The sequence below is a fragment of the Pipistrellus kuhlii genome, unplaced genomic scaffold, assembly GCF_014108245.1.
Source record: "Pipistrellus kuhlii isolate mPipKuh1 unplaced genomic scaffold, mPipKuh1.p scaffold_m20_p_1, whole genome shotgun sequence".
NCBI lineage: Eukaryota > Metazoa > Chordata > Mammalia > Chiroptera > Vespertilionidae > Pipistrellus > Pipistrellus kuhlii.
Genome location: NW_023425404.1, coordinates 30,169,099 through 30,196,895, shown reverse-complemented (window position 1 = coordinate 30,196,895; position 27,797 = coordinate 30,169,099). Strand labels below are relative to the sequence as shown.

Below are 27,797 nucleotides of genomic sequence, written 5' to 3'. Positions count from 1 at the left end.
TGTTCATGTTGACCAATGTCACCCCAACCAATTTAATTAATAGACAAATAAATGGCCCTAGTTGGGTTTGCTGACTAGTTAGTGTCAGCCCACAGACTAAATGGTTATAGGTTCAGTTCTAGACAAGGGCACATACCTCGGTTTGCAGCCTCAATCCCCAGCCCCAGTTGGGGCACATGTGGGAGGCAACAAATTGATGTGTCTATTTCACATCAATGCTTGTTTCTTCCCCTCCTTCCACTCTAAAAATCAATGGAGAAAAAAATACCCTTGGGTGAGGATTAACAAAAAAAAAGTGGAATGAATTAAAACACTAGAGTTTTCTCTCACATAGGGACTACTTGTTTTAGCACACAAAGAAATGGCTTTGAAAGGGGGTATTTCTCCTGCCAAGAACCAGAAATTCACCCCAAATCAACATTCATAACCCGCTATGCCATGCCCATAGGCAATCCTGTCCGAGAAAGGAGGGGCATTTATCTGAGGCATCCCTTGAGGTAAACTTTAACCTTGCAAGTGTTCGGACATTCATAGTTGCCAGCAAAAAGACTACTCTATGCAGGTAGGACCGTGTCAGGCAATTTCATTAGTATAATTATTACTGCCGAGGAATTATGCCACAAATAGTTACCATGGCAATTCACATACAATTTATTCTCCTTTTATCACTGCAGTGGGTACAGCTTAAAGGGAGCTCCCAGAGTGTGGCTGCTTCCTCTGGGGGCAGCACTGACGCCTTCGCTGGCTGGCTGGTCAGGTCAGGAACTAAGTTTCAATTTCAGGGTGGCATTGCCTTCAGAGATTCCTGTGCACAATGCAGATCAATCATCTGTCTTCTGGCACAGAGTGGAGCTGAGCAGAGTAGGTTGGGGGACTGCACCTAAACTGAAAGCCATCAGAGAAGGAAACTTCCAGCGATCAGAGCCACCAGTGCAGTGCAGGGATCAAAGCAATCAACGACCATCAGGGGTCCAGTAATCAAGCAACGATCAACTCAAATGGTGTTCGGGGACCCTTTAAATAGCTGTAGTACCCATGGCAGTCCAGGGGGGAGTAGAGAGATTCTGGTAAACAAAATGCATAACAAGAGCTCAAGTTTAACATTAGTTCCAATGGGTACTTGTAAGCACTCGGTTTCACTCTGGGGAGGGAGAGGAGTATATGTCATCAGACATATGGTTATCAGGGCAAGTCACTCTAAGTCAACAGTCTAAGTTCAAATCCTTATCAATGGAATACACAAGCTTCAGGGTACTGGGGAGTGTGTCCTCAATATCACACTTTAAGTTTCAGGAAAGTTAACTCAAACCTTTTAAAACCTTTTTAGCCCTAACCGATTTGGCTCAGTGGATAGAGAATCTGCCTGCGGACTCAAGGGTCTCGGGTTCTATTCCAGTCAAGGGCATGTACCTCCAGTGGGAGGTGTGCAGGAGGGAGCTGATCCGAGTTTCTCTCTCATCGATGTTTCTATCACTCTCCCTTCGTCTCTGTAAAAAAATCAATATATATTAAAAAAAAAGTTTTAACATTTTTTTGGCATTTTAAAACCTTTCTATATTTTACTACAACAAATCCTTAAATACACAGTGTTTGACCTGGAATCCCCCCCTCCTCTTTTTAAATTAATATAGGTGACTTACTGAAGCTTCCAGGTATGAAATATTTTAATTCTTGATATTATATGTAACTTAAACCCATATGTAATAAACTAGAGGTACAGTGCATGAAAATTCATGCACTGGAGGGGGTGTCCCTCAGCCCAGCTGCTCCCTCTCACAGTCCAGGAGCCCTCAGGAATGGGAAGCGACCCGGTGATCAGGGGAAGGTGATGCCCAATCACACCTCTGCTGCTGCCACTGCGGCCAGCGCAAGCCTCAGCTGGCCCTGGTTACCTGAGCCTCCAGCAGCCCTGTGTCCGGGCAGCCATCAATGAGGCTTGCCTGTGCCTTGGGCCAGCCCTGGGAGGCTGGGGGGCAGAGGGGAGTGGACATCACCATCTTTGAGGGCATGGCAGTCAATTAGTGTATTTCCTCCTTATTGGCTATGGGTGCTGCCATCTTTGAGGGTGGGGTAGTCAATTAGCTTATTCCCTCCTTCTTGGCTGTGGGCGCTGCCATCTTTGCAATGGCGTGAGGTCAATTAGGATATTCGATATTCCCTCTTTATTAGATAGGATAGACACATCAGTATCATGGCAGCATGAGTCCAGTTTTTTCTTCCCTTTTACTTACAACTAATTGGTTGTTCATAATTGTACAAAAATGTCTTTGCTCATTACACCAGAACACCCAAGAGATTTCTACCTCCTCATGCTTCAGAAAGTAGGTGGGGCCGAAACCAGTTTGGCTCAGTGGATAGAGTGTTGGCCTGCGGACTGAAAGGTCCCAGGTTCGATTCCGGTCAAGGGCATGTACCTTGGTTGTGGGCACATCCCCAGTAGGGGGTGTGCAAGAGGCAACTGATAGATGATTCTCTCTTATCGATGTTTCTAACTCTCTATCCCTCTCTCTTCCTCTCAGTAAAAAAATCAATAAAATATTTTTTTTTAAAAAGAAAAAGAAAAAAAAGAAAGTAGGTGGGTAGGACCTCAGAGGGGGGCTTTGGATCCAAGGGCGCCAGTAAGCCTGCTCCACCCCCACTTGCAGTGAAGCGGGGTTAGGAGGGGAGCTAAACTGGAGAGTGCAAAACAGGTGAACACACAAGGGAGGTAGAGAATTTGTGGAAATCCAGCCAGCCTCATGGGAGAACCAGGCATGTCATCAAATGGAATAGAGATCAGTTTGGAGGCAGAGAAGTAACTCAAGAAGTCAGTCCTCCTCCCCAGGTGACAGGGTAACAAGCTAGGCTTTCACCAGCAGTGACAACAGCTACCTTTCTCACAAAGGAAGTGGAAGGAGAAAGTATTGAGTAACTGATCACGGGGCTGGGACTGGGAATATCCATTTCTCTTCAGTAGCAGGAGTAACTGAGGAGGGATCTATCTCATGACTGTGTGGAAGGAGAGGAAAGGGAAGGCCATAAACAAGGAGAAAGTGTATTGAAAAAAACCTTTCGGTTTCAGTAGGGATCTGCACAAACTTCTCAAAGTACATCCATTGGGGGACCCCTTCCTGAGCTGTGGGCAACACAGAACCCCAGATGCTAACCCTGTACTTCTCTCTTTTTTTCTTTTAAATATGTTTTTATTGATTTCAGAAATGAAGGGAAAGGGAGAGAGAGATAGAAACATCACTGATGAGAAAGAATCATTTATTGGCTGCCTTCTACATGCCCCCCAATGGGGATCGAGCCCACAACCCAGGCATGTGTCCTTGACTGGAACTGAACCTGGAACCTTTCAGTCCGCAGATCCATGCTTTATCCACTGAGCCAAACCAGCTAAGGCCCTTACTTCTCTTAACTCTACTCCAGATTTTCCTACACCAGCGTTTTTATACTCCTCCCCCAGTGCAGCCAGCCTCAGAGCCAACTCAGGAAAAGAGAAACCAAAAACTTAAGCTATTGCGCCACCTTCTGGAAAAGAAAAGGTTCCTAATTGCCTGTTTTGTATTGTATAACAAGGTGAACAACTAAGAAAGATGTGTGCTATTTCAAATGCAACAGATGAGACACATCTTGTCAAACATCAGGAAAAAATCATGGTAATATGGTATCGCAAAATGAAAATGATAATTCTCCAGCACCTGAACCCAAGGTAGCAGAATATTGTGATCTAACTCAGTGTTTTTCAACCTTTTTTGGGCAAAGGCACACTTGTTTCATGAAAAAAATCACGAGGCACACCACCATTAGAAAATGTTAAAAAATTTAACTCTGTGCCTATATTGACTATATATAAAGTAATTCTCTTGAATAGGAATCAAATAAACACAAAGAAAGTATTTTATAATTACTTTATTATGAAATATTAAGTAAACAAAATAGTGAAAAATTATTGTATAAAATTCTTGTCTTGTCTGCACCTACGGCACACCAGGCAACATCTCGCGGCACACTAGTGTGCCGCGGAACAGCGGTTGAAAAACGCTGATCTAACTGACCTATCTAAAAATAGCTGAAGAGATTCAATGAGCTACTAGAAAAGTCAGAAGGGCATCCCAATGAATTTAGGAATAAAATTATTGAACAAAAGGCCTTCTGTGCCTAAGATTGAAATTTTTAAAAAGAAGCAGACAGGGTGGTGAACACACAATACAGTTTTCAGATGATATGTTTTAAAATTGTGCAATTGAGGCCTGTAGAATTTTCTTAACCAGTGTCACCCCAATAAATTCAATAAAAGGAGGGAAGCAAACAAATTCTGGAGCTAAAGTGAATGAATGAAATGAAGAATGCATTAGAGAGCTTAGGAAATGGGCAGATCAGATCACAAAAAGCATTCTGACTTGGAGGATGGGAATTTAGAAATGACTCAGGAAAGGAGAGCAAACTAAGATTTTTAGAAAATGAACTTTATAAGAGCTCTATGATAACAATGAGAAAAACAAATAAGGATCACTGGTCTACCAGGAGGAGAAGGGAGCAGAGTGTATTTAGAAAAATAATAGCTGAGAACTTCCCAACTGTGGGGAATAAATTGAACAGACAAGTCCAAAAAGCTAATAGAACCCCTTACTTTCTCAATGCAAAAAAGCCCAGCTGGCATGGCTCAGTGGTTAAGCATCAACCTATGAACCAGGAGGTCACAGTTCAATTCCTGGTCAGGGCATATGCCTGGGGGATGTGCAGGAGGCAGCTGATCAATGATTCTCTCTCATCATTGATGGTTCTATCTCTCCCTCTCTCTCTCTGATATCAATAAAAAAATATTTTAAAAATACCATCTCCAAGAGACATTATAATGAAAGTTGAAAATCAATGGTAAAGAAAAATATCTTAAAGACAGTCAAGGAAAATGAGAAAGTAGCCTATAAAGGAGCCTCCATTAGGCTGTCAGCAGGTTTCTCAGCAGAAAGTCTATAGGCAGGAGAGTGGAATGACATATTCAAAGCATGAAGCAAAATTGCCAGCCAAGGATACTTCATCTGGCAAAGTTATCCTTCAGATATGAAAGAGAAATAAAGGCTTTTCCAGACAAACAAAAACTAAAGGGAATTCACCACCATTAGGCCTGCCTTGCAAGAAATGCTAAAAGTTATTCAAGCTGAAGTGAAAAGACACTAATTAAGCTCGGCAGTGAATAAATCATCCAGACAGAAAATCAAGGAAATGAAATTGAAGCATACATAGGGGTGTCGAACTCAATCAGAGAAGGGGCCAAAATCTAAAATCCAGCCTAAATCGCGGGCCGAATGGTTTACTGAACAGTCATAAACTGTCATTGTGATGGAAACGCAGCGGAGTGCAGTGATGACAGCGCGGTGCGGGCCACATTGCACGGCCTGGCGGGACGGATTTGGCCCGCGGGCCTTGTGTTTGACACATGTGCTCTAGAACAAATGGACTTAACAGACAAAAATAGAACATTCCATACAACAGGAGCAGAATACACATTCTCCAGTGCACACAGAATATTTTCCAGGATAAATCATATAATAGGGCACAAAACAAACTGTAGCAAATTTAAGAAGACTGATAATTCTCAAAAAGAGAACTAGACAAACAATCCCATTTACTATTATAACAGAAAAATTAAGATACTTAGGAACAAACTTAACCAAGGAGGCAAAAGACCTGTACTCAGAAAGATGTTGAAAAATGAGATAGAAGAAGATATAAACAAGTGGAAGAAAATACTGTGTTCATGGATTGGTAGAATCAACATAATTAAAATGTCCATACTACCCAAGGCAATCTACAAATTCAAAGCAATCCCTATTAAAATACCAACAGCGGAAATAAAAGGAGGAAAATCCAAGATGGCTGCACAGGTAAATACCTCCCAGGGGTCTGCAACCTTTAAGACATAAAGAGCCACTTGGACCCGTTTCTGAAGGAAAAAAAAAAACCTGGGAGCTGTAAAACCATTGCGACATTTAAAACAAATATAACACTGCATATATTGTTTCTTACCTTAATGCTATATACCGGATCGTGCAGTTAGCTGTCAATCTGAAGAAAAAAAGGACTTTTTCACTTAACAATGTAAAATAGATTTTTGCAAATTAATAGCTAATTAAAATATTTAATTTACCTGGTTAAAGGGATTTTTGCTCCTGAACCTCAGTGTACAGTGTCAGCACATCAGGGCTGTAAGACGTTACCTTCATTTTCACACAGGCTTGCAAGTTGTCATCTGTGAGGCGTGACCGGTTTGTTTTTAATATAGTTCATGTTGGAGAAGACCTGCTCACATACATATGTGGAGCCGAAGATCGACAGGACTCCAAATGCATACTTTTTCATGTTTATATAAGTGTTGGGGACGGCATTCCATGTTTCGAATACAGGTTTGTCCTGTTTGGGAAGGTTTTCAATATCACTCCATTTATGATTCTGAGCCAGAGTGGCCTTCTGACAGGCAACATCCTCAAGAGTAGCGGTCAAGCATTTGAATTTAGACACCCATATATCTTTATTGGCTATATCGGCCAGTTCCATCTCAAGATCAGGTTGACTTACACCTGCAAATGCAGTCATATTCAATAGGGATGGATCGATCGCCAGGGGAGTGACAGGGAAGGATAATGTGGTTTTTTCCTCTCTGAACTCATAGAATCGTTTCCCAAACGAACTTTGCATTGTGGTGATTGCAGACTTCAAATATTCCAAATTTATCGTATCATGACTTTGAACTCTCTCAAAGAGGGAAAGTGAGACAGTGTACCTCTCTGTAAATCTTTGACAAACACTGTCAACTTGCGCTCGAATGCTAAAACCTCCTCCAGCATGTGCAGGGCTGTGCCTCCTTTCCCCTGAAGGGTTGTATTTAGTGTGTTTAGATGTGCTGTCATGTCTACCATAAAATGTAATTTTTCCAGCCACTCTGGTTGTTCCAGCTCAGCAAAGGTGAGCTCTTTGCTGGCCAGGAAAGTTTTTACTTCTTCCAAACATGTGACAAAGAATTTTAGCACCTCGCCTCTGGATAGCCACCGGACCTTGTTGTGGAGCAGGAGGTCAGAATATATGCTTTCCACCTCATCCAATAGCAAACGGAACTGGCAGTGGTTTAAACCCTCTGCCACTATCTTATTAACAATCTGAATGACCACATCCATCACTTTTGTGCATTCTGGGGGAAATGTTTGAGCACACAATGCCTCTTGGTGCAGGATGCAATGAAATGACAGCAGCGTTCTACCCAGAGCCTTCTGCAGTAGAGCCACAAAGCCCTTCTGTGCTCCTCTCATGCTCGGTGCCCCATCAGTAGCCACTGAGACCAGGTGGTTGGTGTTTATTTTTTCAGCACTTAAATAGTCCAGGACAGCCTTACAGATATCCTCACCCCTTGTTCGGTCTTTTAGTGGTATCAGCTCAATCAGTTCTTCCTGTGGCCCAAGAGTTCACATATCGGCAGAACAGCGCTATTTGTACAATATCACCTTTATCTTTGGACTCATCACAGGCGATGGAGTACGCCACAGCTGAACTGATGTCTTGAATTTGCTGTTTGCTAATGTTTTCTGCCATTTTTAGGGTTCTGTCTTTGACAGTCTTCACAGAGAGAGGCATGTCTTTTAATTTTCTGCACAATTTCATTCTTGTTTTTGAAGTCCTTGTATAGATGTTCTGAAACCTTAATGAATGCTTCTTTTATATACTCTCCATCTGTGAACGGATTCCCATGCTTGACTATTTCCTGAGCAGCCACAAAACTAGCATATGTTGTGGAATTTGCAGACTTCACCCACTTCTTGAAATTATTTTTGCTCCTATCAACCTTCCTCATAACTTCTGCAACGGCTTTTCGTCTCTCATCTCCATCTAGATATTTTTCAGTAAAGGCTGTGTGTTTATTCTGGAAATGTCTTGCAACATTCAACATTTTGTTGTTTGCAAATTTCTCACCACATATTAAGCATACTGGTAAACCAGTCTCGTCAGTAGAGAATGCAAATGATTCAGCCCATGTATCATTAAACACTCTGTTTTCTTCAGAAATTTTTCTCTTCTTGCCTTTATCCATGGCTGGCCTACCGGGGGGTCGAAAACAGGGACGTAATAAGAAATCACAAAATTAATCACGGCCCCAGTGTACCATAAATCATAATCAGTGCCTGATGTAAATAATAATTAATAATGAGGGCCCAATGTCATCCTCGTCATTATAAAAATAACTTTTTTTGTCACTTTTTGGTAATAATTTCTTTTCCTGACCCCCTCAAGAAGCCCTCCTCATCATAAAAATATTTTTTTCACTTTTTTATTATTATTTCTTTTCCAAACCCCTCAGAATTACTCTTCCTCATCATAAAAATAATTTTTGCCACTTTTTTTTTTATTATTTCTTTGTTTGACCCCCTCAGAATTACTCCTCCTCATAGAAATAAACATTAAATTAACAAGTCACCTTTTAAAAAAAAAACACAATTCATTAGGCCCCCAATATTTTGAATGAAATTGTGCAGAAAATTAAAGACATGCCTCTCTCTGTGAAGACTCTCTCTTTCCCCTCGCAGCAGTCTCCTCCTCCCCAGCGCAGAGGTGCATGCTCAGTGACATCACACGCTGTGATGTGAGGGAGGACGCTGGGCCAGGACAGGGACACTGTGGTTGCCTAGCGACGCTAAGTCGCCGGCAACCTGCCACACAGAGCGCTGGGAGCGCCGGAGGCAGCGGAGGTAAGTGATACAGCTCCCTGCTCCCCCTGCTATCGGCCCTGCTGTCGGAGCCACGGCAAAGCTTCAAAAGAGCTGCATGCTGCTCTAGAGCCATAGGTTGCCGACACCTGACCTATACGACTGTCAGCTGATTTCTCAACAGAAACCATGCAGGCCAGACGGGAATGGCAAGAAATATTCAAGGTGATGAATAGTAAGAACCTACAGCCAAAGATAATCTACCCAGCAAGCTATCACTCAGAATCGAAGGCCAGATAAAGAGCTTCACTAATAAAAAAAAGCTAAAGGAGTTCATCACCACCAAACCAGAATTATATGAATTGCTGAAGGGGGTTCTTTCGGAAGAGAAAGTAAATAAAGATAAAAATTATGAACAACAAATACGTAACTATCAACAAGTGAATCTAAAAACCAAGGAAATTAAAAAAAAATCTGATGAACAATATTAACTGGTGAATATAATAGAATCAGGGGTATGGAAGGGGAGAGAACTGACGATTCTTGGGGAAAAGGAGAGAGTGGGATGTGGGAAGAGACTGAACATAAACTGTGCACCTATGGATGAGGACAATGGGGGTGGGGAAAGGGCAGAGGGTGGGATGGGAACCTGGTGGAGAAGAGCAATGTGGAGGGGGGGGAAGGAACATTTGTAATAATATGAACAATAAAAATTTATTTTAAGCCGAAACCGGTTTGGCTCAGTGGTAGAGCGTCAGTCTGGGGACTGAAGGGTCCCAGGTTCGATTCTGGTCAAGGGCATGTACCTTGGTTGTGGGCATATCCCCGGTAGGGGGTGTGCAAGAGGCAGCTGGTCGATGTTTCTCTCTCATCGACGTTTCTAGCTCTCTATCTCTCTCTCTTCCTCTCTGTAAAAAATCAATAAAATATATTTTTAAAAATTTTATTTAAAAAAATAAAGAAATAAAATACCAACAGCATATTGCACATATCTAGAACAAATATTTCAAAAATTTATATGAAATCAAAAAAGATTCTGAATAGCAGCAGCAATCTTGAGAAACAAGAACAAAGTTGGAGGAATCACAATACCAGATTTCAAGTTATACTACAAAGCCACCATAATCAAAACAGCCTGATACCGGCACAAGAACAGATAAATAGATCAATGGAACAGAACAGAGACCCCAGAAATTGACCCAAGCTATTGTGTTCAATTAATATTTGACAAAGGAGGCAAGAGCATACAATGGACTCAAGACAGTCTCTTCAATAAATAATATTAGGAAAATTGGACAGATACCTTCAAAAAACTGAAACTAGACCACCAACTTCCAGCAAACACAATAATGAATTCAAAATGGATAAAAGACTTAAATGTAAGTCGTGAAACCATAAAAATCCTAGAAGAAACACGCAGCAACATCTCAACAAGCGTGAGGTGATACCTTATTGCTACCTCCTGAAGCAATATGTTTATGGATACATCTCTTAGGACAAAGTAAACTAAAGAGAAAATAAACAAATGGGACAACATAAAAATAAAAAGCTTCTGCACAGCAAAATAAACCATCAATGAGATGAAAAGGGAGCCCACTGTATGGGAGAACACACTTGGCAATGATACTGATAAAAGGTTACTATCCAAAATATATAAAGAACTCATACAACTTAACAAAAGGAAGACAATCCAATTTAAAAATGGGCAAAGAACCTAAATAGACACTTCTCCAAAGTGGACATACAGATGGTCTAAAAATATATGAAAAAATGCTCAAAGTCATTGATAACCAGAGAGATGCAAATTAAAACGACAATGAGGTATCACCTCACACCTGTCAGAATGGCTACCAACAACAAATCAACAAATGACAAGTACTGGCAAGGATGTGGAGAAAAGGAAACCCTAGTACACTGCTAGTGGGAATGCAGATTGGTACAGCCATTATGGAAACAATATGGAGTTCCCTCAAAAAATTAAAGATGGAACTGCCATTTGACCCAGTGGAATATATCCTAAGAAATCCGAAACAGCTATCAGAAAGAATGTATGCACTCCTATGTTCAGAACAGCACAATTTACAATAGCTAAGATCTGGAAACAGCCCAAGGGCCCATCAGGAGATGAGTGGATAAAAAGTTTTGGCACATTTATACTATGGAGTATTATGCAGCAGTAAAAAAAGAATAATCTTACCCTTTGAGACAACATGTTGGCACCTGGAGAGTATTATATTAAGTGAAATAAGTCAGTAAGAGAAAGATGAGTATCATGTGATATCACTCATATGTGGAATCTAATTAACAAAATAAAATAATGAGCAAAGTGGATCCAGAGACTTGGAAGCATCAAACAGAGAGCAAAGTCTTGGAGAGAAGGTGGGGGAGGGTGGGTGGGTGTTAGGTAATCGACCAAAGACCTTGTATGCATATATGCATAACCCATGGACACAGAAATAGGGTGAAGACCCTGGGTAGGGAGCAGGCTGGAGGGGGCCAAAAGGGGTAAAAGAGACATATTTAATACTTTCAACAATAAAGATTTATTTTAAAAAATTTAATAAATTTATTTTTTTTAAAAGAGAGAAGAAGACAAGAAATAAGTGGTGGGCAGGTTGTGGAGAAAAAGAAAACAGAAAGACAAGAAAGAAAGAAAGACAAGACAGAAAAAAAGACAAGAACGACAAGAACGACAAGAACGACAGAAAGACAGAAAGACAGACAGACAAGACAGAAAAAAAGACAAGAACGACAAGAACGACAAGAACGACAGAAAGACAGAAAGACAGACAGAAAGAAAGAAAAAGAAAGAAAGAAAGAAAGAAAGAAAGAAAGAAAGAAAGAAAGAAAGAAAGAAAGAAAGAAAGAAAGAAAGAAAGAAAGAAAGAAAGAAAGAAAGAAAGAAAAAGAAAAGAAAAGAAAAATGTGATGCACTGTTGCAGGCACTATGGAAAACAGTATGGAGGTTCCCAGAAAATTAAAAGTAGAACTACTGCCATCTGGCGTGGCTCGGTGGTTGAGTGTAGACCTGTGAACTAGGAGGTCACAGTTCGAATTCCCCGTCAGGACAAACGCCTAGGGCTCGATCCCCTGTGTGGGGCATGTGGAAGCAGCTGATCAATGATTCTCTCATCATTGATGTTTCTATCTTCTGTCTCTCTTTCCTTCTTCCTTCCTCTCTGATAGGTAGACCTTCCTTCCTCTGATAGGTGTAAATAAAAGACCTCTGTATTGGTGGTTTTTTAAAAATATGGAACGCTTCACGAATTTGCATGTCATCCTTGCACTGGGGCCATGCTAATCTTCTCTGTATCATTCCAGTTTTAGTATACGTGCTGCCAAAGCGAGCACTGTGTTGATTCTTTAAAAAGAAAAATAATAATGTGTGGTGATGACGTTAACGGAATTTATTGTGATCATTTCACAATATATACAAATGTTAGATCACTATGTTGTACGCATTAAACGAATGTAATGTTTTATGTCAATTGTACCACCATAAGAAATGTTTTAATACCCTCAATATAAACCCAAAGGAGGCTTTATTAGCTTCAAAGGACAAATAGTGCAATACAGCACCGCACCAAGCAAGCAGCCGTTTCAAGGCATTTCCACCCAATCACCGGGCGCCTTAGTTATAAAAACTGAAGGAAGACAACATTTACTCATAATCCCCAAACCCATCCATCCCTCTCCGCACTCCCAAAAAGGCGCTTAAATTAAGATTCCAAATTCCAAATCCAGGCCCCACCGCATGCTGTCATCTTAGACTGGTGACGGGGTCTACTGCACCTTAGTTAAGTTAATGGAGATAAATGAAACCTTGTAGCATGTGGCTCAGTGTTTGGGACATAGCAGGCGTCCAAACGCCATTAGCTATCGTAAAACTGCAAGCTTCTTGTTTCCTCCTACGACCGTTCACTTATTTCACCTGAGCCGCTGCGCTAAGAACCTGGGACTACAGGCGGGAACGTGGCTCTGCCTCCGGTGATGGTGCTGCGAGGTGGGTGGGACGGGGGGTGGCTGGGACGTCACTAAATGGTGGTCTAAACAGTGTCACAGGAGCAACAGGGCCTAGGGTAACGTCCGCTTACCTAGGTAACTTTTTCCTAAAAATATTACTACTGTGCACGAGTCCTAACCAACGGAGTTCCTCAGCGCGTGCACAGGTTACTCCCGGTAGCAACTTCTTGAACTCGAGTCACGCCTTCTGCGCAGGCGCCTCCAGTGGGTCCTTTCCGGGCGGCTCCAGCCCCGCCTCTTCCGCCAGACGCGGGCGCGGATTGGTCGGCAGGGCCCTTATAAGTGCCCGCGCGCAGGCGCGCGGCCCCCTTTCCCTAGCTGCCGCTAAGGTGCTCGGTTCTTCCGAGGAAGCTAAGGCCGCGTTGGGGTGAGGCCCTCACTTCATCCGGCGACTAGCACCGTTCCCGGCAGCGCTCGCCCAGCACCCACCCTCGCCATGGCCTCCGTGTCGGAGCTCGCCTGCATCTACTCGGCCCTCATCCTGCACGACGATGAAGTGACGGTGACGGTGAGTGCGGGCCCGGGCTCACGGTGGGGACGGCCGGCGGGCGGCAGGTTTCCCCGCCTTCCCAGGCCTCCTGTCAGGCCCTTCCGGCCGCGGTCCGGGCCTTCGACACCCGCAGGGCGGCTTGGGGCCCGCGCCCATCGGGTGCCCCCACGTGGGAGTTGGCCGGGGCCTGGGCCACGTGCCGGATCCGGGAGGGGCGGGATTACATGGGCGATGGCGGGCTCTGGCTTTGAGAACTTTCCTTTGGAGAAACTTGTGCGGCGCGTGGGCATCCTAATCCGCAGCCAGTTAACATTCCAGACTATCATTTTGAATTATTTTGGTTCTCTTAGTGGGCCCGGGGGGTCCAGACTGTATGGTGTGGAGGAGAGCACATGAGCTTGACCCGTAACTTAAAATAGCCTGACTTGGGTAAATTCCCAGTCCGTGAAATGGCAGCGATGAACTCGCCACACAGGAGCAGATGGCATTTCTGTGTTCTCTCACAGTGTGTAAGAAATGGTCTTCTTAAAACATAAGATGGCAGATGAAATACCGAAACTGTATAATAAACATGGTTTGGTACACATGCTCTGAATTATTTTAACTTTTTGGAGACATTTCAGAAAGCTACCGTTTGGTCTCTGATGATTATCATTTTTTTATCTGTTTTAGGAGGATAAGATCAATGCCCTCATCAAAGCAGCTGGTGTAAATGTTGAGCCTTTCTGGCCAGGCTTGTTTGCAAAGGTAAAGTGATGTTGGCAACTTGATTTGGAGATGTACATTTGGGTAGACTTACTGATTACTAAGTAAGGTGTTCATAACAATATAAAACACACAATTCTTAAGTGACGTTTCCTTGCGTTTGTATTGTGTCTTTCTTGGTCTCAGATGGGCTTCTCTTCTGTTTAGCAACCCTGGTAAAAGAATTAACCAGGTGATTCCTTTAAAGCGGCCACCCAGAAGATAACTAACTCCCATGCCATTACAAGCAAATCCTTGTAGTGTGATAGCATGCTTTATTGGAAATTGGGTTTGGCCTTTTATTTTTTGTTGTTGTTTGTTTGTTGGGTTTTTTTGTTTGTTATTTTTTGGCCTTTTATTGACCACTTACTATGTGTTGGGAGATAAAAGACAAGATCCCTACCCAAGGAATTGGGCACTGGCTGCCTTCCATTCTACAGGTTACTGAATCTCCAGCAAGTGAAGCTCCTGGATGCTAGCTATTCACCTGTGTCCTGCAAAGAGCTTTGAAAGATTGAAAACATTGTTCCTCTATCATCTTTAATAAATTGCCTAGGATTACTTAGCAGTCTGAAAAATTGAAGAGACATGGAGCTGAGGGGGGGGGGAGAAACCTGGCTTAAGGGAGCTTTGAGTGTTAACAACTTAAACCAGCATTTTGGGGCCAATTTTCTCATCTATAAAAGAATTCAGCTAGCTATACCTTACTGCTTAAACATAGCAATGCAAGTATGAGATTTACAGCTTGAAATTTTTTTGTGATTGCTTATTTTTAGTATAGCTGTGTGGGTTAAGTTTTAGGAAATCTGAATGGCACACAAGCTGTCACTGGCAGACTCTAGCAAAGGAGAAGGAAGAGAAATTTATATATGTTTACACTAGGAGGCCAACTCCAGCAGCCCCCTCTTCCCTTAAACAGCCCCACTGGTCTAATTAGCATATTATGCTTTTATTATTATAAATAGTGGTGGGGGTAGGTCACTAAGTCCAAAGGGTGGTACTTTTTTTTTTTTTTTTTTTTTCCCCCTGGGTATTGTAACAGGGACATACCTGAGCACTTACCTCTATGCATTTGTGTTGCAGGCTCTGGCCAATGTCAACATTGGGAGTCTCATCTGCAATGTAGGGGCTGGTGGACCTGCCCCTGCAGCTAGTGCTGCACCAGCAGGAGGTCCTGCTGCCTCCACCGCTGCTGCCCCAGGTAGGTAACTGATTATAGGCAAAATTGCCCTTAATTTACTAAGTAGGTGATGTCTAGAAATCCTAAAACCAGAAACAGTTTGATGAGGGAAGTTGGGGGTATTTTGAGCATGTAAGTTTGGAGTGCAAAATACAAGTGTGTAATTTACTTTTTTCCCCCCTCCTTTTAAGCTGAGGAGAAGAAAGTGGAAGCAAAGAAAGAAGAATCTGAGGAGTCTGATGATGACATGGGCTTTGGTCTTTTTGACTAAACTGGCTCTTTTGTAACACAGTCAATAAAAGCTGACCTCTGTTGCTGTTGTGCTTGCTGATTGAGGATGTGCCTGTATAAAGGTGATCTCATTTCTATAATGCTGGCTTTCAACCTTTTCTGCTATGACACAAGCTAGACACTACAAAGAATGCGTCTAACATTACAGCAAGAACTACATGTGGGGGAGTGAGGATTATGATTTACAGGGTTTGTTCCCTGGACATGAATGAGTCCAAGGAGACGGGTCCAGACAGCAGATTTAGAAAGTTTCTTTGCTAATTCCCAAGCACAACCCTGGCAGTTACCAGATGAAGTAGTTTGTTGGGGTGAGGGGTGTGACTGAACAATCATGTAATGTAAAGTGGGAATAGGTTGGCTGCTTTTTTTTTTTAGGGAGAGACATAATTGGCTGCCTCCCACATGTGCCCTGATGGGGTGTGGGATGACCGAACCACACAGGCCAGGTCTAGGTTCACTTTGAAAAATGTGAGGGCACCATAGGACTGGGATTTGTAAGACATAGTCTGTTCAGAGCATCTATAATGTGTGAGGCATTTGGAACATTGTGTTCTTACCCTCTGTCTTCATTAGTGATATTCAGAAGTTGAAAAGCAGGACATGCTAGTCCTCCAAAATAAGATGCATGTTCAGTAAACAATTTAGGAGCTTGAGAAAGGAAGGGAAGGCACAATGAAGAAAAGTGAATTAAAATTTGCAGTTTCTACATAGGAAAAAGGCCATTGTGAAGCAGTGAGGAATGCTTCTCAAAGCTGACTAATCCACACCCACATGCTAAGTGCCTACTTACTAGTAACTTTCACCAGCTAAGGGTCAGGACTGCTAATACAAATAGTATTCTACACAGCAATCCCATTGGGAGGGGGTGCTCCATGTCAGGTTGGTAAGAAGAAAGTCGTCATAGAAGTGGGAGAGTTACAAGGGGGTTCTGCCTCCAAAGTTTGTTTTATCTCCATTCTACATAAAACCTCACGAAGTTATAGAGAGGCTGGAGATTAAAGGAAGCCCTCAAATGTCGAGGTGGGAATACTGACATCACTTAGCTGAGCAAATGCTTGGGATTTCATATTGAATAAAACTGTCCAGTACTGCCAAAAAACCGGTTTGGCTCAGCAGTAGAGCATCTGTCTGTGGACTGAAAGGTCCCAGGTTCGATTCTGGTCAAGGGCATGTACATTGGTTGTGGGCACATCCCCAGTAGGGGGTGTGCAAGAGGCAGATAGTCGGTTTCTCATCGACGTTTCTAACTATCCCTCTCTGTAAAAAATAAATAAAGATATATTAAAAAAAAAAAAAACCTGTCCAGTTCTACCCATCTTTTAGTTATCTGAACAATGATGTAAAGCTCTGCAAACTAAGGTTTTTTCTCTAGCTATTGTTGAAACTGAAGAGTCCTGGGTTCAATTCTGGTCAAAGGCCAGTATCTTTGTTGCTGGCTTGATCCCTGGCCCCAGTCCCAATCATTTGGAGGCAACCAGTGGATGTATCTTACATCAGTGTTGCTGTCTCCCCTTCCCTTCCACTCTAAAAATCCACGGGAGAAATGTGAGGATTAACAAAATACTTCATATTGGGGTATGAACAGAATAAGTGAACATGTCCAATGCTGGCATGTGATATTTCCTTTCTGCATAAGTTACCAGGGACCCCAGGTCTAGCAGGCCTGTAAGTCTTGTGTTCCTCAAAATCAACCCTGCCAATTAGGCAGCAGCTTTGGTTTCGTGACTGGTTTCCTACTCTGACGACTCCCTACTTACTAGTAATTTTATTACTGTCCAAAGCAGTGGTCAGCAAATTCATGAGTCAACATAGCCAAATATCAACAGTACAATGAAATTTGAGAGCTGAAAACTGATTTCTGCGCATGGGCCATGAAGCTTCAATTGCACTGTACGTGTGAACCTACCTGCACATGGTATTTTGTGGAAGAGCCACACTCAAGAGGCCAAAGAGTTGCATGTGCTTCAAGAGTGCAGTTTGCCGACCACTGGTCTAAAGAGTTCCACAGTTAAAATTATCCTAAAAACATAATGTCCATGGTTGGCTAGCTAGCTAACTCCTTTAATAATCCTTTATCAGCAGGAAGCCAGGATTGGGTGCAAAGGCTTTCATTTCCCATGTTCTGGAGAACTTTAAGGAAAAGACTACAGAATGCTCTCTGACAAGCCATCTACAACTTTTAAAAAATCCTGTCACTGAAGATGTTGCATAGTGGGATAAGTAAAAAAAAAATCTGAAGTTCCTGTAAACTTTGACTACTTTTTTCTGCTTCTCAGTTAAAAATGATAGGGAAAGAACCATTTGTAAAATTTCATTTCAATGGTAAGATATGTACACAGATAATTTAATTAAAAAAATTTTTCAAGATGAAACCGGTTTGGCTCAGTGGATAGAGCATCGGCCTGCGGACTGAAAGGTCCCAGGTTCGATTCCGGTCAAGGGCATGTACCTTGGTTGTGGGCACATCCTCGGTAGGGGGTGTGCAGGAGGCAGCTGGTGGATATTTCTCATTGATGTGTCCTCTCTGTAAAAAGTCGATAAAATATATATATTTTTAATTTTATTTCAAATTATAAGAAAATATTTAGAAAGTTCCAGAGGTATAAGTGAGCCAGCTGGGCTGAAAAAACGAAGGAAACAAGTTGCAGGGGCAGAAGAAGAGCCCTCTGTGTTCAGGGGAGAGAAAGGCAAAGGAAATGTGCCTGGGGGAAGAAGAAGGGGAAGGACAAGACACAGAAGTGCTTCCAAGAAGCAGAATGCACCCACATGTGAAATTTTAAAACCACCTTTTGAAAAAAAAAAACTAATTAAAATAAAAGAATTCAAAATAATTATACAACAAAGCAACTTGGCATACTGCTACAAATTCAAATAAAATTCGTCAAATCCTCTCCTTTATAATTTGAAGGAGCATATAGAGTAAAATTCTGAAGGAACTGTGAGGCAGGTGATTATTGATTTGGCTGGGTGACACTTTATAGTTTAGAAATAACTTTCACATGTTTTCCCATTCTTTACCATGTCAGTAACACATAATTAGTGCTGTTTATAAACAGGTATGTCTCAGTGGTATTGTATATTCAGTCCGTCTACCACAATAAAGTGATTCAAAATCTTTTTGCTGGTGGTGTCTTGCCTTCAATTTTTGTTCTTTTGCTTTCAATTTGTAAATACAACTCAGATGTGCAATAAAGTGCAATAAAAATCAGTATGCCTATATCAAGAAACTTGCTCAGACTGAGTGCCAGGTTCACACAGCTAATGTAGGGCAATGCAGGGTCTGCTTGCTATCTCACTTCTACCATGTCATGGTGTCCCCTCTACACAAGTACTTTTGTAAGGTACAGTGACCATTCCTTGATTTCTTCCTCTGGCACTTTACAAGCCACTTCTCCATCTTTTTTTTTTTTTTTTTTTTTTTTTTTTTTTAATATATTTTATTGACTTTACAGAGAGGAAGGGAGAGAGAGGGATAGAGAGTTAGAAACATAGATCAGCTGCCTCCTGCACACCCCCTACTGGGGATGTGCCCACAACCAAGGTACATGCCCTTGACCAGAATCGAACCCGGGACCTCTCAGTCCCCAGGCAGACGCTCTATCCACTGAGGCAAACCGATTTCGGCTCTTCATCTCTTTATCTTTGCAAACAAGCTTGGATAATGAGGTAGACATGGATTGCTTCAAGAGAGCACTAATATTGTATTTTTAGCTCTTCTGAGACAGCCAGGAGACATCCATCAAAGTCAGATTACAGTTACCACCCAACATGCATCTTGGAACTTGGAATGTTCACATCACATTCAACAATCATTTGGAACACTCATGTCAGAACACTGGGTCAGGGGCCACCACATATGTTCATAGAACTGAAATAGTTACGGACTTCCAAAGATCCCCCCAAGTTCAATTCAATTCACTGAAGCTTCCAACCTTATATATTTTGAGGGTTATTATGATATCCGATTAAAATAAATGTTTATCGTTCACTTTCCAGATCTTTGCACTGCTGTCCTCCCTCTCTGTGGGCCATTGACTACCTATCCCAGTTAAATTCTACTTTGAGCCTTCAGAAGCCCACACTGGGCTCTAATAAATGTCTGTGTAAGTTTCCTGTGTCACTTCTTAAGAGTAGATGTGCAGCCCTGGCCCGTGTGGCTCAGTTGGTCGGAAGGTCATCTCTTACACAGAAAGGCCACCGGTTGGATTCAGGCCAGTGCACATACCCAGGATGCGATCCCCGATTGGGGCATGTATGGGAGGCAACCAATAATGTGTGTGTCTGTCTCTCTCCCTTCTCCTCTCTCTGAAAATCAATGAACATGTCCTCGGATAAGAATCTCTTAAAAAGTAGATGTGTAATTATGTGTTTGTGATAGTGCTTTAATTATCTTTCCCCCTCTCCACACAGTAAGTTTGAGGATCAGGGTTGTCCGTTTTGCTCACCTGTATCTCCAGTAATTACCACAATGCCTTGCTCATTGTTGGCATTCAACATATCCTTTATCCGAGTCCAACCTCTCCTTTAATCTGGAGTAAATAGGGCCCAGACAGGCAGAGGAACTTGCTTAACAGCAATGATCAGCACAGCCAGGTCTGCAACCCAGTCCCTGGCCCAGCAAATGCCCTCCCCACTGTAGTATGCTGCACAAACCTACCTTGCCCTTCCCACCTCCACAAGCCTCTGTCTTCCCTGTAATTCACAGTTAGTATGCATCTTTCAAGTTGCCAGGTTCAGGTATAGGAGTTCAGGTCTTGAGATGGGAACCCAGGGACCCAGCTGAGTACAGAAGGCCGAGGTCTGGTACCAGGTCTGGTTTTTACACCTTCTTTAACCCTGAACCAAGAGGACCCGGCTCTGCAACATAACGCTATGGCGTCAGGGAACTTCCCCAGGTGATGCTAGGCCTCATTAATGGAGGGGGTTCTCTCAGCAGGTGGGGCAGTCAAACCAAAGCGTGGCATCCCTGAGCATATCAACTTCCTTCTGGACACGGTGACCTGTCCTTTCCCGGGTCACGTCATCGCCTAGGATGAGGCTGGAAAGCTCGGTGACTCGGGCCCGGTGGCCGTAGGAAGTGCTTCCAGCTCTCCTCCGCCTTTCGTTCACGAAGAACCAAGCTTCCTAACTGACGCAAGTGCAGGAGAGCTTAGCGCTCAAGTTCAAATTCTTCTAGCCCGCCGCCTGCCAATCAATGTCCGCGCTGGGAGGAAGAGGCGGGGCTAGAAGCTGAATGTGGTTGAACTTCTCAATTGCACTGAGGCCTATTGACCACTGGGGACGCTCCAAGCGCCTTGGGGCCTTTTGCGCATGCCCATTAGCATCAGTCCCGCTAGTAATACTAGCTTTTCAAGGCTGGTTTAGAGGAGGCACTGGAGTAGGTTAGTTGCCTGTTTCTTCCTATGCTTGGTGGGGATGATGACGAGACCTCAGAGTTCTTGTAATGTTAAATAAAATGGTAGGTGTTGTAAAACAGCACAATTTGCGTTCACAAAAAGTTAGCATTTCTTTGATCTCTCATGGGATGGATAGACTTTTAAAAAAAAATCTGATTAAAAAAAGAATGAGAAAATTCCTACTATTGGAGCCACTGTTTCCATTTTTACACCTTTACATTATGAAAACAGCAGCTCAATATTGGATTTTCAAGATTTATATAATTAGATTGGTAGAATTGCATACAAGCTGAACAACTTTGCTTACAAAGGGAATTTTTGAAAGTTTGCTTTTCAGTTACTGGCTCAGTGCTGCCCTACAGTGGCTAATGGTAGGAATGGCTAAATTGGCCTTTTCATACCAGAGTGCCCCTAGGCCAGGGTGTAGGAGTCAGGCAGGCAAAGACATCAGCTGTTGGCCCCAGGGTGAAAGAGTCAGTCCATACCTCAAAAAGGAAAGGCATGTTTGTATATTCACCTGTGACCCAGCTAAGAGGAAGCCAAGTGCACTTTATTATGGTCTTGCCGCCTGTGTAATTTACTTAGCATGTTTGACTTTTCCTTTTAATATACTCAAGTTCACTTCTTGCCTAAAAACTAAATACCGTTGCTGAGCTGCAATGCTATCTGGTGAACCCTTGGCTTCCCTCCAAGATTTTTGGAAGAAATGGCCACATAAAACACTTCTGCTTTTGCCATAAAACTTGTGGAGGCTGCTGTGTTCTTACTATCCCTCAAATAGGGTCACGTGTGAAGAATTCTTTTAAAATTCAGGTCCAGGAGAAAGTTTGTATCCTCTGGGGATTGGTAACTATGCCTCCTTTATAGAAAGTGCTCTGTGGCTTGTGGTGCTTGCTTCTCTGCCTCAACTGCTGAGCAACAGTGCCAGGCTTGATGCCTGATCTTAGTAATTAAATTGATAAATAACGCATTTGCTTTTTCCTCCTTTTCTGGTCTCTCCAGTGCTGGGTCTTCCTTGTCCCTGAGGGCAGCCTGCATGGCACAATTAATGTCCATTTCCATTGAGCTTAGTCTGGTTTGTCCTATTGGCGGTCCTTGAAGGCAGGCAGGCAGCCTAGAGCCTCTAGGACAGTGGTCGGCAAACTCATTAGTCGACAGATATCAACAGTACAATGATTGAAATTTCTTTTGAGAGCCAAATTTTTTAAACTTAAACTTCTTCTAACTCTACTTCTTCAAAATAGACTCGCCCAGGCCGTGGGTATTTTGTGGAAGAGCCACACTCAAGGGGCCAAAGAGCCACATGTGGCTTGTGAGCCACAGTTTGTTGACCACGGCTCTAGGACAAACATAGCATGTTAGATTCACAAGGAACTCAAGAGTGCACTTGACCCTCTCACATATATATTGAAAAAAAAAAAAAAATATATATATATATATATATAATTAGAGGCCCGGTGTGCGATTTTGCCCTCTAGCAATCTGGGATCCCCTGGGGGATGGTGGATGCCAGTTTCGGCCTAATCCCCACATGCCAGGCTGAGGGACCCCTGGCACGCCAACCCACGCACCGAGCCTCTAGTATGCATATAAGATCTTTGGTTAATCCCTTCCCGCCTTCCCCCTTCCTCACTTCCTCCTGAGATTCATCAGTCTGTTCCATGTTTCCATGCCTGAGCGTTGAGCATCTGCTTTCTGGTGTCTGGTGTGGTGGGGGACTATGAGCATGTGAAATTCTCCTTTTGGGCAGGAGGGGGCGACAGAGACATGGGTAATCTGTTCTTCCCCAAGAAAAGCCAGCTCACTCTTCAAGCAGCCTCCATTTGACCCTTCTAAATGTTGGGACACAGGAGAAAGGCTGGCTTTCTGTTTCCTGTTTTGCCTCAGGAGGAAGGACGGCGAGGAAGGACGGCTAGGAGGGCTGCCCACGTACAGCTGGCAGAAAAGTGAGGCTCCTGGCCATGGCATTTTCCCCAAGGAGGTCTAGTTCTGTGGCTTGGGCACAAGGCTCTGAATCAGGCTGTATTTGAATCCTGGCTCCTCCTTTTAGTTGCTGTGAGGCCTTGAGATCTCTCGGAAAGTGCAGTTTCTTTAGGTGTAAAGGGCCCATATTATTGCTAGCTATCCCACAGGGCTCTTTGGGTTAAGTGCATATTAAGGTAGATGGAAAGTAAGTCAGATTATTGTCCAAATGTTAATAACTTCAGTTACTTTCATCTCATGCGTGAAGCTTATGGTTATCATTTAACCTATCTACCATCATTACATTTTCTTAAATATCAAGTGCAAAGTATGTGTACCGTACACTGTTCACTATCTTCCTTTAAAAAAAAAAAAAATTCCTGTTGCTCTTTCCCTTGGTTCATTTATTCCAAGTTTCACATCATTTTACCTTAAAGCCTAACTTTATTTGGCACACAAAAGTTCCCTAACGTTTCCCCTAATATGAGGTCCCCTAATAGTATTTAAGCCTCAAATGGCATGCAGAGAGCAAGGCCAATATTCCACTGTTACAACATGAGATGAACTTAGAAATGTTAAACGCCTAGATGCAGGCCACAGAAGTCGTTAGTTTCTCTGATTCTCAATCCTATGCTAAGATGATATCCTCTAGGCCTCTTCAAGTCAATAACGGGTGGTAGGTGAGAAGCTACTACTACTAACAACCCTACACGGATACACTTCAATATGAACAGTTACCACATTCTAAAAAGTGGAACGTGCCGCATGGCACAGAACTCTTGATAATCCTTTAACTTTTAGGAAACGGACGAAATGGATAAAGACATTTAAAAAAAGATGGGCTTCAGCGCACAGCCACGCTACTAAAAACACGGCACTCACTGGCCGATTCCACAGGAAACAGTTGTCTCCCACGTGTCTCTCAGGAAGCGCCCGGAGCACGGGGAAGAAGGTGGCCGGGGAAGGGCAGGGAGAAGGTAAAAGCACCAGGCAGGGCTTTCCCCGATGCACCGAGGAAGCACGGAGGCAGGGGCGGCGTGGCGGGACCACGGGGAGCATCTGGCGGGCAACGAGGTCGGAGACAAGACCTGGAAGCCGCACGGAGAGGCACTGGTCCCGGGAGCGGGCAACCGCGGGCCCCACCCTGTGCAGCCTCCCCGCACCCCTCAGCCATGGCTTTGCTCCTCTAGTTCGGGTGGGGATGTTGGGAAACAGCAGAGATTGGAGGACACGCTAGCGCGGCGACAGGTGGGCACGGCGGCCGGAGCGGGTGGCGCGCGGGTCCCGGAAGCGGCCGCACCTGTGGGCCCTCCGGGCCGCCGTAGCCCCGCCCCCCAGCGCGTGGCGCCGCTGACGCCGGGCGCGCGGGCGCCTTTCTGACAGAGGTCGCTCTGGCCCGAACGATCGGCTCCGTGCTGCGCGTGCGTGGTCGGGAGGGGAAGTGAGGCGGTTTCTTCGGCGCCTTTTCCGGCGGCGGTGGCGGCAGAGCTGGGAGGCGGCGGCGGCGGCGGCCGAAGGGAGCCCGCGCTCGGGGCGGCGGCTGGAGGTAATCTCCCGGGCCGCGCTGGAAAGGCGGCCCCCCTGCTCCCCGTGGGACCCCCCCGGCAGTAACTCCCTCTCGCTTTCTGTGTCTCTGCAGGCGGCGCACCGAGTTCCCGCGAGGATCCATGAGCCTGACGAGCCGCCGGAGCCTCGCTGCCTCTCGGTGGCCTGGGTCGGTGGGGAGCCGGTGCTCGCGGGCCGGAGGGTCGTAGTCTCCCGCGGCGTCGGGAGGCGGCGGCGGCGGAGCGGGAACCGGCGGCGCTCGCGCGGCGCCCGCGGGGGGAAGGGCAGTTCCGGGCCGGGCCGCGCCTCAGCAGGGCGGCGGCTCTCCCGTCGCTGAGTCGGCCCCGGCGGCTGCGGCGGCGGCGAGTGGAGGAATCAAAGTTGTGCGGCCGGTGATGCCCGAGTGAGCGGCGAGCCTGGCCTCTGCCCCGAAGAGGCAAATCCCACGTTAGGCCCCACGGGCGCCCTCGCGGCGGGAGGCTCCGTTTGGGTTTCGCGGCGGCGGCGGCGTTGTTGGCTGAGGGGACCCGGGACACCTGAATGCCCCCGGCCCCGGCTCCTCCGACGCGATGGGGAAGGTGCTATCCAAGATCTTCGGGAACAAGGAGATGCGGATCCTCATGCTGGGCCTGGACGCGGCCGGCAAGACCACGATCCTGTACAAGTTGAAGCTGGGCCAGTCGGTGACCACCATCCCCACCGTGGGTTTCAACGTGGAGACGGTGACTTACAAAAACGTCAAGTTCAACGTGTGGGATGTGGGCGGCCAGGACAAGATCCGGCCGCTCTGGCGGCATTACTACACCGGGACTCAGGGCCTGATTTTCGTGGTGGACTGTGCCGACCGCGACCGCATCGACGAGGCCCGCCAGGAGCTGCACCGCATTATCAATGACCGGGAGATGAGGGACGCCATAATCCTCATCTTCGCCAACAAGCAGGACCTGCCCGATGCCATGAAACCCCACGAGATCCAGGAGAAACTGGGCCTGACCCGGATTCGGGACAGGAACTGGTATGTGCAGCCCTCCTGTGCCACCACGGGGGACGGACTCTATGAGGGGCTCACATGGTTAACCTCTAACTACAAATCCTAATGAGCGTTCTCCACCCATCCCCCCGGAAGGAGAGAAATCAAACACCCATTCATAGGATTATCGCCACCATCACCTCTTTCAATTGCCACTTTCTCTTGAATTTGAACTCTGGAGTTACTGTTCTATGGTTTGGGGGTGGGGGGGCCGGTTAGGGAGTTTCCTTTTTGTTTCTTTTTTTTTTTTTGCTTTGCGTTAGGATGCTCTGATCTGACATTTGACATGAACACAAAGTGCTAGATGCTCTTGTTAACTTCCAGCAAATGGGACGGGGGAAAATATAGCAGTTCTTGGTAAAAGTCCTTTATAATAATGGTATGATTTTTTTATTTTGAGAGATTTTTTTCCCCATTGTATGCTTTTCCCCCCCCCTTTTTGCCCAGTTTCCTTACCATTTGCTGTAGATGGCTTATTTTGCATTAATGCAGACTATGTTGCAAGTCTGTTTCATCTAGTAAACTGAAAATTATTGCTTAATCAAACTGCCGTTTGTCTTTTATATTTAAAGCCTTTTCCCTTTCCCTTATGATTTCTAACTTAGTAATTTCAAATGTGACCTTTTATACCTAAGACCAGTATAGTAAACTTAGCCCACAGTGGCAATTAATGAGTAATATCGGAAAATATTCCAGTTGCACATCAGTATGTTAAACAGGTAATATAAGTTCTTTGAAATGCCAGCTTTTAAGTTTGAAACATCGTGCATGAGTAGGGATAAAACTCAAAGTCCCCATTACATAGCTAACTTACACTGCATAAAAATATGAAATTGTAATCCATTGAGAACAGATTTTTTTTCACTGCAAAGTTAACATCTTTTGCTGTGTTTTCCCTTTTTTAACTTTAAAAACTTTTTCCAGAAAATGGAGCAATAATGGTGTATCTACACATAGTTGAAATATTTGTAGCTATTTTAAGGGACTTTTGGGCAAAACTGGAATATATACTTTTACCATTTTTCAAATATCTTAAGACCAATAGTTTTTAAATTACTAGAATGTTTACTTTGTTCATTAATAAAGCATTTAACAATTCAAATTGTATGCACCTTTTACCTGGTTGGAAAAATATACATTCCTTTTTTCACATCACATTACAGCAACTGATTAAAGATAAAAGCATTTTTATAGATGAGTGATCCACACCTCAATAAGAACACTGGAAAAGATGTTTTATAAAAAAGGTATTTAATTCTGTCTGATTATAGGATTAACTCATGCAAATAGTCAGATATTCTGTTGGTTCGGTAATACAGTATCTCTTTTAGGGAAGGAAACGTGATGAATGAATGAAGTGTAAACTTGAGGGATGGCAATTAAAGGGGAAGTAGGATAAAGAGAAAGAACCTACAGATGACAATGAATGTAAGCTTATTTTTCTTCAAGGGTAAGCAGTGTGCTCACTTGGTGATATCCAGATCCTAACCAGATTACTTGCTTAGTTGGTTAGGACCAGTAAGTAGATTATTGAGATCAGTATGAAAATATTTTGAACCAAATGTCAATGCCTGATAAAGAATTGTGAAGCAGCATCTGGTTCTTATATAGCCTTAAGGATTAATTTTAGAGATCCTCAAGGAATTAAACTTAGGGAATGTCAGAGATGTATACTGCCAAGGCAGTATACAGGAAAAGATGTGGGTTTTATGAGGGTATATGAAAACTAAAATTGAGCGGGATATCATGGTATATAGTTGGACAGTATTGGTCCTTCATGCTTTGGCCATATTGTATAATGGAGCTCTTACCAAAGATGTATGAGAAGCATAAAGCTATAAAAAATTATTCAAAGTAAAATTCTTAAACATTTTACTTAAAGCAGATGAGCAAAGGTGCTATGCTTGCAGGCTCCTGATGGTGCAGAGGGTTTTTTTAACTAAAAATACAACAAAAGTATAAAATTCTCAATTTCACTTTAGTAGGCGTACCTCTAGAAATGAAGCTGGGAGCCACATCTAAGAACATTTTAGTTGCTTTTAAGATTCCCAAGCTCCACCATAAATCTTAGTGTTTTAAATTATTACATTAAGGTACATACATGGGTAATACAAATATCAATGCTATAATAACATCGTGAAACAAGACAAGCACAAAGGTATAAATGCCTAAACTGGAGGAAACTTGAAACCCTCGTGTTAATTCTTAAATGTAGTATTTCTAACTTATGAGTTAGATTGATAAGCAGCCATTTTTTTGTGTCTTAAAATAACGGGGCGTAGTTAAAATTTTATATAATCAAGTGATTGCTGTTGAATGTTGCAGGTGAGATGTTATTTTTAGTTTACTTGAAATGTCAAATAACTGAAGGGGGTGGTAAGGGGGGAAGCAAATATTTGAAATTTGGAAAGTCCTAAACCTTTTGGTAAATTGTAATTTTCACTTACATTTTTTTTTA

At 43.7% G+C, this 27,797-nt stretch overlaps 2 protein-coding genes, 1 long non-coding RNA gene and 1 other non-coding gene across 5 annotated transcripts; 3 read left to right on the top strand and 1 right to left on the bottom strand.

Moving 5' to 3' along the window:
• Positions 1 to 685: 685 nt before the first annotated feature.
• LOC123652269 lies at positions 686 to 10,863 on the top strand. Its single transcript, XR_006741500.1, has 3 exons — positions 686 to 1,116; positions 7,759 to 7,763; positions 10,853 to 10,863. It is a non-coding gene; the product is annotated as an uncharacterized LOC123652269 (long non-coding RNA).
• A 1,059-nt stretch (positions 10,864 to 11,922) lies between these two features.
• Positions 11,923 to 12,029, bottom strand: LOC118709819. Its single transcript, XR_004985147.1, has one exon. It is a non-coding gene; the product is annotated as a U6 spliceosomal RNA (small nuclear RNA).
• A 960-nt stretch (positions 12,030 to 12,989) lies between these two features.
• RPLP1 (ribosomal protein lateral stalk subunit P1) lies at positions 12,990 to 15,429 on the top strand. Its single transcript, XM_036437591.2, has 4 exons — positions 12,990 to 13,209; positions 13,864 to 13,938; positions 15,019 to 15,136; positions 15,307 to 15,429. Exons 1-4 carry the CDS (start codon positions 13,138 to 13,140, stop codon positions 15,384 to 15,386), a joined length of 345 nt encoding a protein of 114 aa, XP_036293484.1. The 5' UTR covers positions 12,990 to 13,137; the 3' UTR covers positions 15,387 to 15,429.
• Positions 15,430 to 23,754: 8,325 nt separating this feature from the next.
• Positions 23,755 to 25,880, top strand: ARF6 (ADP ribosylation factor 6). Of its 2 annotated transcripts, none has more exons than XM_045581019.1 (2): positions 23,755 to 24,012; positions 24,404 to 24,908. In XM_045581019.1, the coding sequence occupies exons 1-2, from the start codon at positions 23,770 to 23,772 to the stop codon at positions 24,644 to 24,646; spliced, it is 486 nt and encodes a 161-aa protein (XP_045436975.1). In that variant the 5' UTR covers positions 23,755 to 23,769; the 3' UTR covers positions 24,647 to 24,908. The 2 variants fall into 2 exon arrangements, with proteins under 2 accessions (XP_045436975.1, XP_036293483.1); XM_036437590.2 differs by lacking the exon at positions 23,755 to 24,012 and adding an exon at positions 24,147 to 24,310 and having other exon boundaries at positions 24,404 to 25,880.
• Positions 25,881 to 27,797: the final 1,917 nt, after the last annotated feature.

What these genes read in the sequence shown, in the direction of transcription:
- RPLP1 (XM_036437591.2), top strand. Translation starts at nt 13,138, where the DNA reads ATGGCCTCCGTGTCGGAGCTCGCCTGCATCTACTCGGCCCTCATCCTG. An exon ending in ACGATGAAGTGACGGTGACG is followed by an intron (nt 13,210 to 13,863) that starts GTGAGTGCGGGC and finishes TATCTGTTTTAG; the next exon opens with GAGGATAAGATCAATGCCCT. An exon ending in CTCCACCGCTGCTGCCCCAG is followed by an intron (nt 15,137 to 15,306) that starts GTAGGTAACTGA and finishes CCTCCTTTTAAG; the next exon opens with CTGAGGAGAAGAAAGTGGAA.
- ARF6 (XM_036437590.2), top strand. Translation starts at nt 24,879, where the DNA reads ATGGGGAAGGTGCTATCCAAGATCTTCGGGAACAAGGAGATGCGGATC.